The following is a 21,095-nucleotide window of genomic DNA, read 5'->3' as shown; positions in this document are numbered from 1 at the left end:
GGTGCCCAGCGTCAGCAGGTGTGACTGATGACATGGAGTAACTGGGGCTGGTGCCAGTAGCGGTTGCTAGCAGAGCCAGTGTAGTCAGCGCATGGGAGTGGAGTCAGCAAGAGCGGGGCTGCCAGCAGACAGGGGTTGCAGCAGAAGGGGACAGGCAGGGGCACGGAGGATGGGCCGAGACCCGCCCCTGTGCCCACCAAAGCCTCATGGCCCACAGTTCCTTTCAAGGTGCACAAATTCATGCACTGGGCCCCTAATATATCAATAATTTCAGTGTATTATGTTAACAGTCCTAGTCACCTCAAACTTATTAGAAAAAAAATAATGAAATAGCTCCAGAGTATAACATTTCTAGAAATAGTGTCAAGGAAAGCCAAATTTAAAATATTAGATATATGTCTCCATCTCTACATTTTTTATTACACATGTTACTTCTCCTTTCTGAAACAATAAATTGTGCTAAGAAACTGCCTCACCACCCTCTGAACTCCTAAAACATTTGCTGCCTAGAATTCATTGCTTGTTTACTTCTTTGTATTATTTTTCTGGGTATCTGTTTAACTAAATGACATTTCAATCATTTCTGCTTTAGATTTTGTAAAGAATTTTCACATTTTTTTGTCCTTATAACAGTTCCACAGAGAAGTTAATGTTATCACAATTTAGCAGAGGAAGAAACTGCCACCAAGAGTGGGAGATATTGCTTCCCAGAGACACACAGCTAGAAAGTAGTACAGAACACTCCACTTAAACATAGCTTTTTTTTAAGAAAAAAAAAAGTTATTCATGGTAAGCCTTTTATAATAGGGGTGGCAAATATAACACGTGTACATGACCGCTTACCCACCTTTCATTCTCAAGGTAGATATTAATAATTATACATGATATTCTTTCCCTCAGAGCATATCTGCAATCTTAGACACATAGAATAGCGTCAGAGAGGAAGGGGGTTGGGAGCTGGGTGAAAAAAGGTGAAGAGATTAAAGATAGATAGATGACAGATAGATAGAGAGATAGATAGATAGATAGATAGATAGATAGATAGATAGATAGATAGACAGACAGACAGAAAGACAGACATGGACAACAGTATGGTGATAGCCAGGAGGAAAAGGAGGTGGCGGGGTTAGAAGTGGGCAAAGGGGGAAAAAATGGGGACAGAAAGAGTCTTGACTTTGGGTGATGAGCATACAATGCAGTATGCAGATGGTGTTTTATAGAGTTGTACACTTGAAACCTGTGTGATTTTATTAACCATTGTCACCCCAATAAATTTAATTTTTAAAAATAAATCTTCTCAATGCATTACTCTGGAAACATCAATTTCTTTCAGAGTTGGCATTCAGGATTAAATGCGTGTGATTTTCCTTCTTTGTATAATATTTTTTAGGATTACGTTTTTTGTATATGTGCCCTGTAACATCTATCACTGTGCCTTGTATGAACTAATAAATGCTGAATACATGTGTTAATAGTTTGTGGTTAATTGGGTCCAAGCCATAATGTGGTAGAATTTTACTATAAGAAAGAGGCTTTTAAAATGTTATCAGCCTCGAATAATTTATTTCTCAGATGTTCCTGGGCCTCATCTTGTGCCAGGCACTGTGTCATGCATTTGAGACTCAAGGATGAATTCATTCATTGAGGCATGAAAGGGAAACAGAAAAGGGCATGCCATGGCAGACAAAATGTGCAAGGGCCAGGGCCCCGATGGTGAGGCAGAAACATTAGTGGCCGTGGTTCACCCCTGAGGAATGGTGTCACCTGAGAACACCTTGGATTACTATTCACAGAGAAGAGGGTATCACATGAGTTGGACAGAATTCCCAAAAGACATCTTAGTTTACAGAAGCAGTCTACAATGTTTGTGAATTTTGGCTTCAAAACTGCCAATGAACCTCCATATTCAACAAATGGGCTGATTGGTTAATTCCTCCAGTATAAATGCACATAAGTATCTTGCTCACGGAATATTCTGAATTTCATTCATTCAACAACTAGTTATTGAATGCCTCCTATTTTCTCCCATTAGGTCATGATACAACAGTGAATGACAGTCTTATTTTTCAGAAGCTTCCAGACTGGGAAGTGGAAGACCGTAAAAGAACGAGTGATTCAGGCAAAGTCAATAACATAGCACATGTTTTCTGTTACAATGCCAGACCCCAGGAATGTTATTTCTCTTCCCCACAGCCCACTTACTCTATCATAATAAGGTACTCTGTTAATAATTTTAATATAAATTCCCTCTGTCCCATAATTGCGTACCAGTGAGAACAGCAAGTCACTCTACTAGTTTTCAAATCTCTCTAGAGGTGTAAATACAATGACACATTTACAAAAGTTAGCATCTTGGTATAAGTAAGAAGATAAAGAGGTATACAATGCCAGCAGAGTAAGTCTTTGTAAGACATGTATCAGACACCCACAAAGAATCTCACAGATGAGGGAAAAGATCAAGACTTCCACATTTCTGTTACCATTTACCAATTACTTTCATGTTCTAGTACTTGGGGTTTATGAAGATCACTAATTGGATGGACTATTGTTTTTGGAACAGAGGTGGGTGAGGGTGAACAGGATAGTGATAAAGACTATGTTGAGTGCCAGACTGGACACCTGAACTGGAGAAAGAAGGAGATGAGGACTGAAGCTTGACTAAAGTGGGTGTCAGTCAGCCTCCAATGAATAGAGGCCCAATCTTCCTATCTGATAGCTTTGGTATTCATTTATATGTACTGGTTAATAAAATAGATAGGAAAAACGCCCAAGTAGTACTGAGGAGAGAGGTTTCTGAAGGTTGAAAATGTCAGAAATTTCTTCACAAAATTCACTTTACTCTGACCAATATTTCTTAAGTGGTACTACATGCCAAGTGTGGAAGACAGATTTTCTGCCAACCTCCCTTCACACCAAACATATCATAAACACCCTTTTCAGAGCAAGAGCTACGTCATATTCATTTTTTCAATTCCAAGTGTGGTAATGGTGCTCTGTCCCTATTGAAGTAGCGTGCATACAGAAAATATTGGTTGAATATATAATTCATGTAGACTTTTAAAACTTGATAAAAACACAAACACAGCAGTTGTTAAATCAGTGCCATCAGTGGCCACACCAGCTGCTTTCCTCCTCTCTTTCATGCACAGAGCCCTGATGGGTAGACATGAGCTTCAGAGGAGGCTCAGGCAATCGTCCCGCCCTTCACGCAGGAAATGCATTGTGTGAGCCAGTCATGGCAATTCTGTTCCCCTCTCGAGACTGGCACACGCCCTAGAGTGTTTCCAGATTCTGTCCAGTGAGATGGAGGGAAACCCTGCTTAGGGAGGGCATGGGTTCCAGGAAGGTTTCTGATTTCCTAAAAAGAGATGCATGTGGAGAAAGGCCCTTTCTTGGCCTTTGAACCCAACCCTGTGGGGACGAAGTAGCTGGAGCTGCTGGAGCCATCAGACCCATCGTGAACAGAACTGCCCACAGACTCAGGACAGCCGAATAGAGAGCTGGAAGCCATGGCTACATCGCAAAGCCTTAAGTTTACCACCCCTGAATAAGTTCTACCTGCAGACTTCCTATGTGAGATGACACGTTTTCTTTAAGTCATTTTTAGTTTGATCATCTGTTACCTGCAGACTGAATTAGCCTATGAGCTCAGTGGATGATTGAACATATGGTGCTATGCAAATAAAGTAAAAGGCCTCTCCTTTGCAGAATTTCAGGCGGATTCATTCAGCAAATAATTCTTGAGCACTTACTATGCTCCCAAAATCGATAAATAAAGAGAGAATGCATTGATATTGAAGTTTCGGACTCTGTAGCATAGACATGAAATAGACAGTAAAAACCTGCTGGTGTTCCATCCAGTGTCCCTGAGAGCTCTTTAAGTGCATAAAAGAAGTTAGTCTTTAACCAGAAGCGAAAATAGAAATGGAAAATGTGTGAATAGCTAAATCAGACAACCATGCAAAACTCTCACACAGAATCATAATTTGGTGAAACATGCCATTCTGAAGAGTATAATGCATACTAGTCCCCTGGTACTTTATAATTTATGCAGTTTTCACACTTCCCCAAACCTAATTTATTCTGTTTATATCTCTAGTCTAATGTAAGCACGTATACTAGTTAGAAAATCGTGCTTTTAAATGTACTATTTTATTTAAGGAAAATGTTAAATAGGTATTTTCAATGTGCACAGGTGCTTTCAAATGCTTTTTTATATTCCATATGCTAAGGCAAAGATGTCTTTACTTTTTTATTTTGAAGTACAAAAAGTTTTTCATGACTTGTAGTTCTTTGTGCTTCTGAACTGGGAGTTTTTCTAAGATTAACTTAAAAATGTAGCTTTGTTCACACCTGAGATCCCTCAAGAATAAAATAAATCTGCATTTCTTTGTCAAGCAATAGGCTATTAATCTAAGAAGAAAATAGAACCCTGTTTCAGTCCCAGGCTTCTCATAGCATAGCATCTGTAACAATCTCACAGAAGATTAGGATCTCTAGATCAATTTAAAAGTTGGAATTTTATTGAGGGTGTTTCAGGAAAAAAAATCAATTAGGTTTAAAAACAATTACTTATGGTTTATGAATAAAATAAAAATATCAGAAAATAGCAGTTCAGAGCAACAGATCCCCTGGAAATATTCTAGAAGCCTTAAAATGATGGAAATAGAAAGTTACATTTTTCCTTTGCAAGAACAAGAATAACAGAAGAACCCAGAACTTGCCCGGTCTGCCTGGTGACATCATGCTAAGGATGAAGCATGAACCTATTCTGTGCAAATTTAGTTCCTGATTCCCATCAGGCACTCTGTACATCTCTGTAAATGCTTAGAGTGATGGACTACTCTGGGGCCTGTCCCAGAAAATAGCTTCACATTTCTTTTCTACCAGGTCATGTTAGAGATTATCTGTTTACTATTAATACAGAGGTGGGCAAAAGTAGGTTGACAGTAGAGAGTACTCAAAACAGAGTTTATTCTGGTATTATTTATTTGTATTATAGCTGTAAACTTACTTTTGCCTACCTCTGTATGTGAGTTCCCAGGGGAGCCAGACAGATGCTGGTATATCATTAGTCATTTTTGTCATGTAGCCTTCCAATTTGCTAGCATAAGCCATAGTAGGCCTCTGAATTTGCCTATGGGTACAAATATATTCCTTTTAGCAACTTATGTACACACAATTATGTCATTCTCAATATTTAATAAATGATAATATGGATGATCCTTTATTAAAGGCCAGTTCTTTTTCTATTGAATCTGAAAAAAAATGATTTTAGATTATAGTGATTCAATAAGATATTAAGCTTGACTTATATTGACATGTATTTCAAGGGTATATTGCAAGCATTTTTAAATCTCTAAAGGATAATATGTATTAGAAGTTCCTAATTTGACAGTCTGACTCTATTATGTAAACATATTATTTCAAACATATGACCATGTCTTAGTCATTTGACCTAGTTTTCCCTATCACAGATAGTATTATTTGCTGTTAAATTTTTGCTTTAAACTTATGGTTATAGAGGGTAAGCAGGCTAATCTTGATATCGAAAACAATTTCATCTGCAGTTATCATGTATCAACTCCTATATATCCTTTATTTGTTCACTTATTTACTCCTGCAGCAAACACTTAAATTCACATCTGCTAGATGCGAGGGAATGTGCAATGCCAGGACCGCAGACAAGTTTGTCTGTGTGTGATGACCAGCACCAAAAGTATTGAGATGAGGAGAATAATAAAATCCAGTGAATATTAACCTCATTTGTTCAGTTCTTCCCTCTTGGTCTGCTTGTCTGATTGTCTACACTTAAAGTCAGAGCCAGTGATACGATTAAAATAAATCATGATGTCAATAAATAAAGACTAAAATAAAATTTGTCTCTGTTACACATAAGCAAGTGACTCCCTGTTTCTGAATAAGTGGACTAATGAAGACTAATGTGTAATTTTCCTTTGCACTTCAAATAGACTAATAAACATTCAGCACTTATTGTAGAACCTGAACATATTTAGTAAATATTAGCTTTTGTGAAAATCATTCTTTTAACTTAACATTTGCATGTATTCTGAGGAATATGCAAAAGATGTGCTACATAAATTTAATTTACCCAGAGACTCCTTTGCTGCTAGACATGTAAACCACCCATTTTTTCTTTGTTACTTCCAAGCAAATATTCATTCAGCAAGTATTTATTAGGTATCCCTGTGAACATGAATGCTATCTAGACATACATAATCTTGTAACAGACAAGAGGAAAGTTAAGTGTAGAGCAACAAGGAGATGTAGACTATGATTCAGTATTTAAATGAGGGATATAAACAAGGAATGGCAAAAACATACTTCTGTCTCTGTGTTGCTGGACCTATGCCAGACATTGTTAATCATTTCCATTTTTCCCCACTTAGTATAGACATGGGCTCAGAACCCCTTTCAGGCGGTGCTGTAGGAAGCCTTTGCCATTTGAGTGTACCTACCCGGTAAACTACTTGCCATCTCCAGCAAGACAACAAGTTCTAAAAAATGATCAAGATCACTTCCTCTAATATATTTTTCTGGCACCTTAGCCCGCTTTTCTTCCTCCCTAGTCATCAAGTTTTCATCCATGAATCCTCTGCCCTATCCATTTCTCTCCTGACCATCTCCCCCAGCAACATTGCAATGATTTATAGTAAAATAATGAGACGTTATTTTGTGTCTGGATAGATCATGCTGCCAATTAGAAAACAAAAGAACAAGTCTTCAGTGTGTGGGAAGCAGATAAGGACTGCAGCAGTCGCAAGAACTGTTCATCGGTTTCCAGTTCTTCTTTATTTCCAGGCACCCATCTTGCTAATAGTCAGGTCTGGCCATGTGATTAGCTTTGGCTGGTGAAATGTAAACATAAGTACTTAAAATGCCAATGGGCAATTATTAATCTCCTGGTTTCCCCTGCCTTGACTGATAATATTACCAGCATGATGCCTCCTTAGTTTAGGTCCCAGAGTGAGAAAACATGAAGCAGAGCCTCACCAATCCAATATGAACATGTGGTATTAAAACCACTGAGATGTGGGCTAGCATAATCTAACCTCTCCTGACTAATGCTACTCCATGCCTATTCTTAGTACAAGGGAAGAATCCGTAGAGGAGGCTCACAAGACAAGGTAACAATATTGAAGAGACTTGTAAAACCCAACATTGATTTAGCAATGGCTTTTTTGGGGGGAGGGAGTCCACATTGAAAGGACACAAAATGCTTTTTTTAATAAAATGATAATAGTATAAATTTATCCATAAAAGTATCATAATTTTTGTTTATTTCATTGTCCCAGTGAAAGTCCAAGTTCATATATTCATAGACTTCATAAAGGAAGGGAGAGGGAGAAAGAGATAGAAACACCAATGATGAGAGAGAATCATTGATTGGCTGCCTCTTGCATGCCCCACAATAGGGATGGAGCCCCCAACCGGGGCGTATGCCCTGACCAGGAATCAAACCATGACCTCCTGGTTCATAGGTCGCTGCTCAGCCACTGAGCCAAGCCGGATGGGGTCAAGTCTTTTTTAATTGACTTTCAAAGTCTTCAAAATTACTTGTTCTTCCAGTATTGGTGCATATTAGCCTTTATTATATAGGATTGTTTTTTCTATAATAAATGTTTTCTGCTAAATGTAGCTCTTCCTGGCTATTACTTTTCTTTTTATTTTGCTGGTTATCATTCTATATCTCTGAGCTAAGTTGGTAGTGATCGAAGCAGATATTTTTGTCATTATGGTTGTTGTTTCCTGGATGTTAAGTTCGTATTGAAAAGATCTCTCTCTCTTCATCAGCCTTTGATTTTATAATACTTTCAGTCATGCCATTCAACATCACCTACCTCCATTTGAGACATTTCAGAACGTCATTGTTTCATTTTTTCACCTCCTTTACAGGTAAACATCACAGTACAAAATTACAATAGAAGGAAAGATATTTAGCAGAGAATTAACTAATATAAATTATAGTATGACTATTCTAGGGCAATCTTTATTTTCACTGATTTTAATTTCCAAAAATGAAACCAAACATCATTTCCATTTTAATATAATTTTATATCACTTCTGTAATCTATATGTAAAATAAAAGTTGTTTTGAAGGAAAGACTATGATTTCTCACTGTTGAGCAATGTGAAAAAAACTCTTACACATTAAAAGATATAGTGAAGTGAGGAATAATACCTATGGATGTGGTACTTTGGACAATTACTACACTCCTGATGACTATTTCTGGCAAATTGTCAAAAAAAACTTTATAGTAATACCCCCTCCCCATCTTTGATAGATTCAGATTCTTAAAGAAGAAGAATTTGAGCTCAGGGAATTATCAAGTGATTTCTCTTTAAAACATCGTCTCCAAATTGTTATTACGAGAAAGGTTGCTTGTGTAACATTAACACATCGGTTTGTACCAAAAGGAGCTGTAATTAAAAAAAAAAAAAAAAAAAAAAAAAAAAAAGATATATAACTGTCAACCAATTCCCTCTTCTCAAATTTTCATAAACAGAAAGGCTTTCTCAACTGCTGAGTTCTGAGAAAAGTCTGATGGAGGATTTTGAATAAAAATCAGCTTTGCTCTCTAGTTGCTTAAAAGCCAGCCAAGTGAGCGTAGGTGGCTGTTTAGAAGCTGACACAAGCTTTTGGAAGACCAGTTCCCACTGGGAACACGTGCCAGGTGTCATCCCTAAATTCCTTGATGAAGATTGTCCCATCATCAGTCCAGGAGGAATTGAGTATGTTGATGGCAAGCTGCAATGCCTTAGGAAACACTGAGGGAAAAGATGTCAAAAATACCTTCAGGCTGATTTTCAAACGAACTATGTTAACAGAGTCTAATTTTTACCTTTAGCAGCTCATTTACCCATGGAAACTCCAACCCTGTGCCTTTCAAGTTAGGAGATAATTTATAGAAAATTACCTAAATACATTTACTTTAATCCGATTCTTATTTTTAGGGTCTGTTCTACAAAATGACCTCTTCATTTTAAACTTAGGGACACCCTGCCCTTCACTCTTTTATATTCTCTATTTCTCCCTTTGTTTCTTTTTCCCTCTTCAGTAATACACCATACTACTTCTCACCAATAAAGGTGCTGTGTTGTGACTTAGGACATTTTTCTATACCATGTTGTTATTGGTTGAGGCAGGGTGCAAAGTTTACCCAAGGTAGTTTAGTAGTTAGTAGTAGTAGTAGTAGTAGTATTAGTAGCAGTAGTAATACATTAGGCAAGGCACAGACCTGACTCTTGATATTCTTGCTGAGCTTGCTATATTCCAAATTAGATAATTGTATAGGATGAGAAGCTGTGAGATCTAATCAGTCACCTGGTTTCATACATTGCTCAACAGATATGAGACTAGTTCCTAAAAATATACAGGTATAGGAAAACAAATAGTATGTATAGGGTTTAGTACTATCTGGTTTCAGGCATCCACTGTCAGTCTTGGAACTGGTAAGTGGAACTCCTGGATATTTTGAGTGTCTCCATATGCCCAGACTGGCAAGGGACTGGGGTCAGGTTAGGGAGCAAGACTGGTTCTTTCCCTCAAGGAATTTAATATTCTGCATATGATTTTCTTTCCTTTTTTTTAACTTTCCTATGAAACTTTCAAAGAAATTTTAAGCACTTTGAAAATCATCAGTTTTTATCTCTTGTACCTAACCAGCCTCTCAGAAAGAAACCTCTACTTAGATTTAAAAAGAGCAAAGGATAGAATACAGTGTTTCTACACTAAAGGATTGATTTGAATTGCTCTGTAATGTGTTCAAATTGATGTGCTAAATGGCCATTATGTGCTCAGGACACTTTTCTGGTTGACAAGAAGTAATAGTTTACTAAATAGCATGTGCTGAACATTTGTTGAAGTCTTATTTTAGCACTCTTATTTTAGGTAATAGTATACAGCAATATCATTGTTAGATATCTCATTGAAGATTTTGGATTTCAGATTCCATGTCCTGTTGTTGCCTCACTGGTGTCTGTTAGTCACCGTCCAACCATGGCAATTCTATCGCCCAAAAAGAAAATTGTGGAGGTGTTATGTCATTTGAACCTGAAAAGAGAGTAAATGCCCCATTACCCGAAGCAGAAGCCGGAAAGATGACATGGTGTGTCTAAGGCTGCTGTTGCCTTTAGTGAGAAAATCACCAGGACTAGAACAGGATGGAGCTGAATTCGAGATTCCACTCTGACATGTACCAGCCTTTTCTTTCTCTTGACTTACAATAACCACTTCAACTTCTCTGTGTTGATTTCATTACCTGTTAAAGTAACAAAACAAAGTTTAACTTAAAAGAAAGGACAGAATGAAAGCAGTGATATTTACTGCCTACTTTTTTGTCAACTTCTATTTATGATAGACTTACAAAAGTGGATGCTTCTGAAATATACTGCACCCTAAAAAAGCAAGTGGTCGCAATGCGGTTGCTGTTTTGCAGCAGAAATGAGAAGGGTTTATATATCACTCAACTACATTCTGGGTAAACATTGTTTCTATTGTCAATGTTAGAAAGGCCAAAATCTCTAGACAATTTTTATGAGAGTTTATTTGAGCCAAACTGACAATATATGCCAGGGTGCATGATCTCAAATGCTCCACAGAATAACGGTTTTGCACATTCTTGTATGCAGTTTAAAGAAGGGATGTAAGGAAAAAATTGCAGAAAGCTAGGCAGAAACTGTATTACAAGATAGTTAACAGGATTAGGTGCTCTCTTGAGGGTTAATACCCACTTGGAGGGGAATTACTTCTGGTATTTCAAAGGTGTCTTAACTTAGATGTACAAGAACAAGCGACAGGGTTGACTTAAAACCTTTCACTAAAGAAGTTACAGGCCTGCCCTGGCCAGTGTCGCTCAGTTGGTTGGATCTGGTCCGATGAAGCAAATGGTTGCAGGTTCAATGGTTGCAGGTTCAATTCCCAATCAAGGAAAAATGCTCTGGTTATGGGCTGGATCCCAGGGAGGGGGCATGCAGAAGGCAGCCAATTTATGTTCCACTCTCACATCGATGTTTCTCTCTCTCTCTCTCTCTCTCTCTCTCTCTCTCTCTTTCTCTCTTCCTCTCTCTAAAAATTAATTAAAATATATGATCAGATCACCCTGTGAAGTTACTTTCCATCACTATGATATATTGCATGATCAGAGAACAGCCATTTTACAAGTGAAATTTTGTCATAAATCCCTTTGCAAGTTGGGAATTTCCTGACTCAATGACCATTCTTTGCTTGGGGCTTGTAGCTACAGAATATAGGGCTTGTGACTAAGTTGGCCCCTGGATGTCACATGGGGACAGTGGTGCAAAGAGTATGTCGTCACTGTTCCACTGAATTCATGTGAGGTGGCATAGTTCGCAACTGTATCATTGCTTGTTCCTATAGAATCTTGGATGAAATAGTTTAATCTTTATGTCAGCAACTCAGTATCTGCCCTTTGCATCTTATGTTGTCATAGATAATATAACTTGAGAAGAAATAAAAATATTACCTTTATGTGTAATTTCATTTCTCCTTAAATATACATTCTATGACTTTTCCATGAAATGGGGAAATCTAGCTAAGGGGTGAGAGCCAAGTGTTCAGTGTCAAAGGCACCAAGGTTGGTGGCCTCTGACCCTAGATTATTGTTACCAGAATTGAAGTCCTGGAAGAGGTTCCAAGGTCAAAGAAAGGAGAGCGAGCCCATGACAAGCCATCATTTAAGAGTTAAGGTTGAAAATCATACATGAGTTGCAGGTTCAAAGAATAGGGATGGAGGAATTGGGGAAGTCTAGAATAAGAAGCAAAATAGTAGAAAGTATGACATGGTCAGTGAATCTCAAACTTTAGGGAGCGCTGGAAGCACCTGGCAGGCTAATAAAACAAGCAGCACTGGACTCCACCTGTAGCATCCTTGTTTCTATAGGTCTTGGTAGAGCCTGAAAATTTGAATTTCTAACAAGCTCCCAGTTGATGCTAATGATGCTGGTCTGGGGACCACATTTTGAGAAGGGTGGTTCTAGATGAATTCCAGAGACAAGTGACAATGCTGGCAGTGACTTTTCATGAGCTCCTGGAATACTCTGCTGGGTGAGCTTAGTTTGCTTAAAGTTTTGGAGACAGGACAGACAGATATAGCATCTTGACTTTTTTTTCATTTTAGTTGCTTTTTTTAAATAAAAAATATCAAATGAACAACTCAGTTTTTGAGGCTATAATCCTCCTTCTGTATTAAAATGCAAAATAACTTACATTTTTGCCATGTAAACATAGAAACTCTATGAAAAATGATATATATCATATTTTTGTAGTTATACAGCTAGAACAGTGGTCTGGTTAAAAGTGTATGTTCTGGCCCTAGCCAGTTTGGCTCAGTGGATAGAACGTCGGCCTGCGGACCAAAGGGTCCTGGGCTTGATTCCAGTGAAGGGCACATACCTCAGTTGCAGGCTCCTCCCTGGCCAGGCCCTGGTCGGGGTGCTTGCAGGAGGCAACCAATTTATGTGTTTCTCTCACATAGATATTTCTCTCTGTCTTTCCCTCGCTCTTCCACTCTCTCTAAAAAAAACAATGGAAAAAATATCCTTGGGTGAGGATTTAAAAAAAAAAAAAGTGTGTGTTCTGAAGATAAACTTCCTCAGGTCAAATCTTTTTTTTCCTCCCTGTTTTAATTTAAAATACTATCCCTGATATGTATATTTTTTAATTTTTATTGTTGAAAGTATTACATATGTTCCCTTTTTCTCCTATTGACCTCTTCTAGTCTGCCCCACCCCCTGCCACAGGCTTTCACCACCCTATTGTCCTTGTCCATGGGTTATGCATATATGCATACAAGTTCTTTGATTAATCCCTTCCCCTCCATCCCCCCACTTTCTTCCTCCCCACCTTCCTTCTGAGATTCCTCAGTCTGTTCCATGCTTCTATGTCTCTGGATCTGTTTGATTCCACTACTAGCTTTGTGCCCTGGGGTCACAAGTTTCTTAAACTGCTGGAGCTTCCTTTGTAAAATGCAGATATTATGTATTGCATGGGTTGTTGTGAGGATTAAATAAAGTAGGGTATTTAAACCTCTTACGGTGTGCCTGGCCCATAATAATTGCTCCATAAATGTTTGCTATTATTGAAACACCAGAGTAAATTCCTTCATTCAGAAATGTAACTGTGTATATAATACTTGGTAGTGATCTCAGGTGTAATTTGTAGGTTTCTCTGTGTTTCTATATTTCATTATAACTCTTCAGCTAAGAATAGTCCTAAATTGACATGAAGTTATCAATTATACTTAAACAGTGTGACTCAAAAGTCAAAGTGGATTACAGAGAGCAAAGAATCTAAAAGTCTCTAGCAAATTTCAGACTAAGAAGGAAGAACACCTTCTATATAGTAGTTAAGAGCATCAGCTCTGGGACCAATTGCCTGGATTTGTATTCTGACTCCACACTTCACTAACTCTATGACCTTGAGTAAATTACTTGACATCTCTGTGCCTCAGACTCTTCATCGTCAAATGGTGATAATGAACTCAGCAAGTTTACTTATTTGTTTATTTTATTGTTAACAGTATTACAGGTGTTCCCCATTCTCCCCCTCTTGGTCCCGCTCTACCCAGCCCCTGCCCCACCCCAGGCCTTCACCACACTATTCTCTGTGTCCATGGGCTATCCATAGATACATGTAAGTTCTTTGATCAATCTCTCCCAGTCTCTCATGCCCCTCCCCTCTTAGATTTGAAGTATATATGGTCTCTCTCTCTCTCTCTCTCTCTCTCTCTCTCTCTCTCTCTCTCTCACACACACACACACACACACACACACACACACACAAGGTCATGTTTAATAGAGTTTAGATGCTGTAACTGAAATATGCAAAGTGCTTAGAACAATGCCTTGCACAAAATAAGCACTATAAAAGTGTTTACTATTGATATCTAGCTTGTATACATGTAGATTTTGGGAGTGTTTTGTTTTGAAGGGAAAATAAATCAGAAATTAGATTTTTAATTTTTTTTGGCCTCCAGTTCAATATACTGCAATATAGGTCTGTGGTAACTTCATAAAACTGGAAACAAGTTTTTCTTAATAAAACTACAGCTTTCTTAAAAATATAATTGGTGTTTCATTTAAAAGCAGAGTTAGTACTCTTATGACAATCTAGTCTTTCATAATGTTCTATAAAAAAAGAAGTCCCTTTTCTACTGGCAGAAATCTCTACGTGAGCACATATGAAGGATACTCACTTTGTTATTGATAAGCTCTGTGGTCTTCTGTGTGTTGATACTATTGACCTCTCTGTCCTTGAAATTGCCTCTTTCTGGGCAACTTGACATAGACATGGCACTGTTGTGGGTCCCCTGCCTGCCTCCCAGACATTGCTTCTCTGATTTCCCAGGCAATTCTTTTGTTGTCTGACCCCCCACCCCCCAACATGTATGCCAGCACCCATGCCTTAGCCTCCTTTCTGCAGACACTTCCTTGGGATCTGCCCCCCACCCCCTGCCACCGCAAGGCTTCCCCTTTCCTCTCTAAGGAGAGACCTCATCTGTTCTATTCTCCCACATTAAGTCGAGTGTTATAATCCCAGAAGCCTGCTAAAGCTTCTACTTGAATTTCTCATTGCCACATTGAAACCAGACTTCCATTTCTTCAAAAATGTTTACCCTACCCATTCTGCTGTGTGTTAGGGTTACCATGCTGGGCGCAGGCCTTTGCATTAGCATGTTGCTCCTGTCTCTGACTCATCTCTTTGTGGTCCTTTCTTAACTACAAGTTCCTTTTGATTTTCTTTTCCTGATTTGGACTTACTGCTACCTGCCATTCTAGGTCAGAACCTTGTTCTTTAGCAACTACATAGTTTCCCCCTATCTAAGATTTCACTTTCTACAGCTTCAGTTAACCAAGGTCAACTTGGGTCTCAAAATATGAATTCCAAAAATATACAATTCATGTTTTACATTGCACATCATCCCTCTTCATCCCACCCAGGATGTGACTCATCCCTTTGTCAAGTTCTCCAAACAGTAGACCCTCCCCACCCATAGTCAGGGAGTAGCCTTCTTGGTTATCAGATCACCTGTAAGTATCATAGTGCTGTTGTTCAAGTTACCCTTATTTTACTTAATAATGACCCCAAAGTGCAAGAGTGGTGATGCTGTCAATTCAGATATGCCAAAGAGAAGACACAAGGTTCTTTCTTTAAGTAAAAGGTTAAATCAGTGACTTAATAAGGAAAGATGTTGTATCCTGAGGTTGCTAAGATCTACAGTAAGAACCAATCTTATCTGTGAAACTGTAAGAAGGAAAAGTAAATTTGTGCTAATTTTGCTGGTGTACTCTAAACTGTAAAAGTTATGGCCACAATATATGACAGATACTTAAGATGGAGAAGGTATTAAATTTATGGGTGGAAGATATGAACAGAAAATGTATTCTTATTGATGGCAATGTGGTACACCAGAAAGCAATGAGTCTACAGGAAGACTTTAGCAAGGGATCCTCTGAAACCAGTGACCACATTCACATAACTTTGTTTTAATATATTTGTATTGATCTCAGAGAGGAAGAGAGAGGGAGAGAGAGATAGAAACATCAGTGATGAGAGAGAATCATTGATCGGCTGCCTCCTGCACGCCCTGAAACCTGGGCATGTGTCCTGACTGGGAATTGAATACCGGTTCATAGGTCGATGCTCAACTACTGAGCCACACTGACCAGGCCACATAACTTTTATTGAGGTGTATTGTTACAATTATTTTGTTTTATTATTAGTTATTGTTCATCTCTTACTGTGCCTACTAGGTATTTATAAATTAAACATTACCTTAGGTTTGTATATATAGGAAAACACAGAGTATATATAGAGTTGTGGACTATCCTCTGTTTCAGGCATCAGCTGAGGGCACTGTGTCCCCTGCAGATCAGGAGGGACTGCTGCGCCTCCTAGGAGATGGTCCCATGGCAGGTGCTTGCCTTCAGGTGCTCTTCTTCCAGGTGCTCTCCTGCAGGTCATTTTCCACAGCACCAACAGACTGATGATCTTTCCTTCCACTAGCCCAGCGGTCAGCAAACTGCGGCTCGCAAGCCACATGCAGCTCGCAAGCCGCAGTTTGCCGCTCTGTTGACTAATGAGTTTGCCGACCACTGCTAAGGCATTACCCTTACCCAGAAGTTTTGACTTCAGGTTAAAGACATTAGTACATTATTAAAATTTTTTAAGTGTTTTTCCCTAAGGCAGTGGTCGGCAAACTCATTAGTCAACAGAGCGGCAAACAGTTTGCCGACCACTGCACCAACCTTTTACCCTTTCCAGAACTTTCCTGTTTCCACCTATATCAAGTGCAGGTACATTTGTCTTTCAAATATTTCTGTAGTTTACCTTTAAAGTATGTTAACACACCCAACCCCCCAAAATGAACTGTTGGAATATGCTCAGCTTAGTCCTCCCACTGTGAGTCAGGCACATAGCCCTGTAGCTCCCCCTGATCTGATAGTATGCATCAACTTTGTTTCTCAGGTCTTCAAAGCTCCTCTCTAAACATTCTTAAATTATATTTGAATCTAACATAGTTTCTGGAACAGTAAAAATATAAAATAAAATTACATAAATGTTAAAAGCAACAAACAACAAAAAAACACTGAATATTACCCCTGAAAGAGACCAAAAAAAAAATATGCTATTCAATCTTCTTATTTTACACATGAGGAATCTGAACACCTGAGATGGGTTATTTAAGAATTTAATAGTTATATATTCAGATTTATGGTTACCTTCTATTCATGGCACATGGTATCCATTGCTATTTACATTGTTGATATAAAGTTTTATCTAGAATAGAGTTGCTTTTGATTAGAAATATTAATTTAGAGAAATTATAACTAAATAATAGTACTGAAGATAAGAAAATATGGCAAAATGTGAAAATAATAATCAAGAGATAGAAGAATTGAAAATATTGCAATGCATTTATTAGAGTTTGCGCTTAATAAGTGATTGTTGACTGGCTCGTTGAAAGCTCACACCTGTCTCCCTACTCCCTAGCAGTCTTCACCCACTTACTAAATGAGCAGACAAGTACTCTACATGGCTATATTTTCAGCATAAGGTCAAAGGAAGAGGAGAGCAACAGGTCAGCTGGCAAAACTGTTTCTGGCCTTGTGGGTTTCCTTTAACTGAATTCACTGGAGGTGGTGACTGCTGAGTCAGTGCCCTAGTCTGCAGACAGGAGTGTGACTTCCTTTAGCCACCTTGCTCTTCCTAGGACTCTCTTTCCCATACAAAGTTTAATTGGGCAAGTGCAACACTACAAACAGCATGAGTAAAGAAAGTGAAGTGGAAATTCCCATATGCACAGGAATATTTGTAAAAGGGAGAGAAGACTACATTTCGCATGCTGACTCATTGTTCACATGCCTTCTCTTATTTTGGAAACTTTAAGAGCTACCCTCAGCAGCCCAACCTCTGAGTGGTTTCCGCCAGCAATTTAGACCTTCCTGACCAGGCTCACTGAATTACAGGCCCCAAAGTGAACTCTCTGCGGGGAAACAGAAATAGGCTGTGGCTGGAGTCTGCTTATAGAGGGGCCTAAAAAGCCAAAATCTAAAGCGCAAAGAGAACTCTGGATACTGGGAGAAATGAAAAATGGATCCACTGTGCAATATAATTCTGATACAAGCTACCTAGAGTTAGGTCGGGTTTCACAGGTTAAGGGCCCAGTCCCTGCAAGGCTGCACTTCAGACACCAGCTTCAAGTTTGGTGGTCCCCAGGCTACCCATACTTCTGACCAGCTGGCTACAGATTCAGCCTTTCCCACAGCCTCAGGTTTGAGAATTTGCTAGTGTTGATGTAAGAAGTCCAAACCTTTTGATAACTTCTTAAAAATATCTTTTGATTGATAATAGAGAAATAGAAAGGGAGAGGAATAGAGAAACATCTATCTCTGTGGGCTGCCTCCTAAACACCCCCTACTGGGAATCAAGCCCACAATGCTGGCATGTGCCCTGACAGGGAATCTAACCTGTGACCTCTCTGAGCCACACCTGCTAGAGCCTATAGAGAATTTTTATAAGAGTTTATTTGAGCCAAACTGAAGACACATGCTGGGGAGCAAGCTCTCAAATGCTCCAGAGAATAACAGTTTGCAGCTTCTTTTATGCATTTGAAATTAAGGGAGGAATTTAAGGAAGACTCTATGGAGGTAGAGAAAAGCAAGGAGGTGGGTTGAATTACAGATTACAGAATAGTTAATAAGATTATGTGCTTTTTGCAGCTGGTTATGGCTTATTTCAAAAGTGTGTTAACCTAGATGCACAGAAACAATGGACAGGCCTTGCTTAAGGCAAATACAAACTTCTTACTAAAAAGTCATATGCCTGGGGCCTGACTACCCACCATGACCTGCCCAGTTAAGAATTTATGATCATGTCACCCTGTGAGGTCACTTTCCATAGAACCTCCCCCCACTTTTTTTTCATTCACACTAGAACAACTCATTGAATTTAAGAAAGTGCTATAGTTAAAAATCACAATGTTACTATAAAATGTACAAATCTGAACCAGCCAAATAAAGAGGCACATATGGCAAGCAAGTCTGGGAGGGTCCCAAGCATGAAGCTTTTGTTCCCTCAGGACAGATCACTTTCCCAGCACATCAATGTGCATCACCAACCAGGAAGCTTACCCAAGCCCCAGTGGCCAGAGTCTTTATCCGGGTTTCATTCTGTAGACAGGATTGATTGAATCACAAGCAGTGTGATTAAACTCACATCCCAATGCTCCTTCCCTCCAGGCTGATATCCAGGCTCAGAGCTCATGTTGGTCTTTCTGTTGAGGCCAGCACCCTTCCTGAAACTACTTAGGGGTTCCAAGTATCTCACCTCATTAGCATAATGTGGTCCCAGAGGAGTACCATGAAAGAGAACACTTCTATTACTTGCAAAAATCTAAGGGTTTATAAATTCCCTCTCAGGAACTCAGGACAAAAACCAAACAAAAATGCTATTAAACAAACAACACACAGAAAATAAAAGATGAATTGGATCTATTTAAGCCATGAAAAACTACACCAAAAAAATATGATTTTTATGATGGAGAAACCACAGAAAAAATGTCACTTGAATGAAAATTAGGGTCATTAAACATCATTAGATCTTTAAAATGTGTTTTTCCCTCGCGGGTTCATTTATACAGCATTATTTATTGTCTACCTCCTATGCTAATCAATGAAGGTATACCATTACACTGTCCCTGTTTTAAAAAAGATAATTTTATTTGTATTACATTAAAAAGAGGAAGGATGGTGCTAGGGGTGGGAGTGGCTGGGAAGGGGTCAATGGGGGAAAGGAGACATATGTAATACTTTAAACAACAATGAATTTAAATTAAAAACATAAAGAAAAGAGGGAGAATGAACTACAATCAAAATGAACCTGAGTTCTGAGATAATCGTTAATTTTTCCTTGTCAAATATGATGTTAAGAGAGCCCTTCCAATACAAAGCATTTGTCATCAAGTCTACATTGGTGAGGAATTTTGGGAAGTGGGGGGGTTATAGAAGAAATGTATATGTTGTTTGTATCACCAGAAGGCTACCATTTGGTCTTATGTTTTTAAACAAAATCAAGAAGTGCTTTGAAATGTGATGTTTTTTAAACTGTTCTTTTTTTGCTTTCCTGTAATTGGAGCAACATACTAATTTCTACAAGTTGTGACTACTAACAGAGAGCAATCACCTCACAGACTTGTACCGGAGAGACGAAACCATTCAGGTGACAGGAAATGGCCACCTGCAGAGTCCCCGCTTCCCGAACAGCTACCCCAGGAACCTGCTTCTGACATGGCGGCTCCATTCCCAGGAGAAAACAAGGATACAGCTAGCCTTTGACAATCAGTTTGGATTAGAGGAAGCAGAAAATGATATCTGTAGGTAAGTGGCAAAAAATGTCCAGTTTAGAGAACTCTTCCAAGGTGAAAAAAAAAAAAAAAAAAAAAAAAAAAGATGAATTTAAAAGCATCACATCAAACTTCCCTTTTGGGCTCTTTGGACCTACTCAAAATACACCACTTCTTTCTCAAAAAGCCTTATGCCAGTCTTAATGGACAAAATAAACTGGGGCATGGACGGGGCTGTGGAGGGTCTAGTAACCTCACTTTCACACCTGTCAGAGCCAGGCTGCATGGCCCCCAGCCCCCAGAGAAGGCAGGAGTCTGCAGGCCTCAGTCTTGGCCAGCCTACAACAGCCTCTGAGAGTAGATGGATCATCCAATAACCCTAGATCACCTGCAGCCAAGACTTGTGGCTCTGGCCCAAGTCAGCCTTGGGCTCAAGGGGTGTGTACCCTTAGTTCTTGGCTCTAGGAACTAATCAGACTATGTAACCTATGCACAGTGATGGTTCCCCCAGCACTGGGAGAGGGTGATGGCGAGGACCTACGGTGTCAGGCTCTTACCTTGAAATCATAGTTTTAAAATCTCAGGTGTGTGTAAGAAGGAAGAGGTGGCAACCCGAGGGACTGTGGGCTCCTCAGATGGTCTGTTTCCTGTAGTGTCTGAGTCAGCATTCAAAGATAAAACCATGGCTGATAATCTCCTTTTTTTGGAATATTTATCAGACAAAGCCCAGGCTGTTGTTTTTTTAATTGTCTGCTCCACAGCATCTTATTCACTTAATTAGCATATATAAGACTCGGGGAGGACTTATCTCTTTTCTGTACTTAACTGCACACACTTGTTCTGCATTGCCAATGAACTACTGAGCTGCTAAAACCTTCCAGCAGGTTTGTTTTGCTTTGAATAATAAAAAAAGGGAGCCTCAAATTTGGCTGTCCTTTGTTGCATGTTTATTATGCTGACAGTTTTTATTATGTTGCTATTTTTTTTTTTCAAGAATAATAGCAGTGGCTATGACTTTCTAGGACCATAGAGGGTACTGTATGTCCGAAAACAGATTCAAATACATGAAAGAAGAGCCAGTCAGTGTTTACAAATAGAATAAACTAGAGCAGATCTTGTTTCTTTTTAACCTTGAAAGAAAGAACTAATTTCCTGCACTGGAAAAAAAAAGAGTTATGAAACACACACACACACAACTCTATTGAAAGA

The 21,095-nt window shown here is 38.9% G+C and overlaps 1 protein-coding gene across 2 annotated transcripts in view; it reads left to right on the top strand.

Annotated features, from left to right (window-relative positions):
* The window catches only part of PDGFD (platelet derived growth factor D), a 279,623-nt gene that overhangs the window by 152,726 nt on the left and 105,802 nt on the right, over positions 1-21,095 (top strand). The window contains exon 2 of one of the 2 annotated variants that reach the window (XM_080641016.1): positions 19,734-19,920. In XM_080641016.1, the coding sequence (XP_080497142.1) occupies positions 19,734-19,920 (187 nt within the window). Of the gene's footprint in view, positions 1-19,715; positions 19,921-21,095 lie in introns of both variants that reach the window. The other variant, XM_080641015.1, reaches the window with a different exon arrangement.

The sequence above is a fragment of the Plecotus auritus genome, assembly GCF_963455305.1.
Source record: "Plecotus auritus genome assembly, chromosome: 9".
Taxonomy (NCBI): domain Eukaryota; kingdom Metazoa; phylum Chordata; class Mammalia; order Chiroptera; family Vespertilionidae; genus Plecotus; species Plecotus auritus.
The sequence above is the reverse complement of the archived record's forward strand: the minus strand, read 5'-3'. Positions and strand labels throughout refer to the sequence as shown.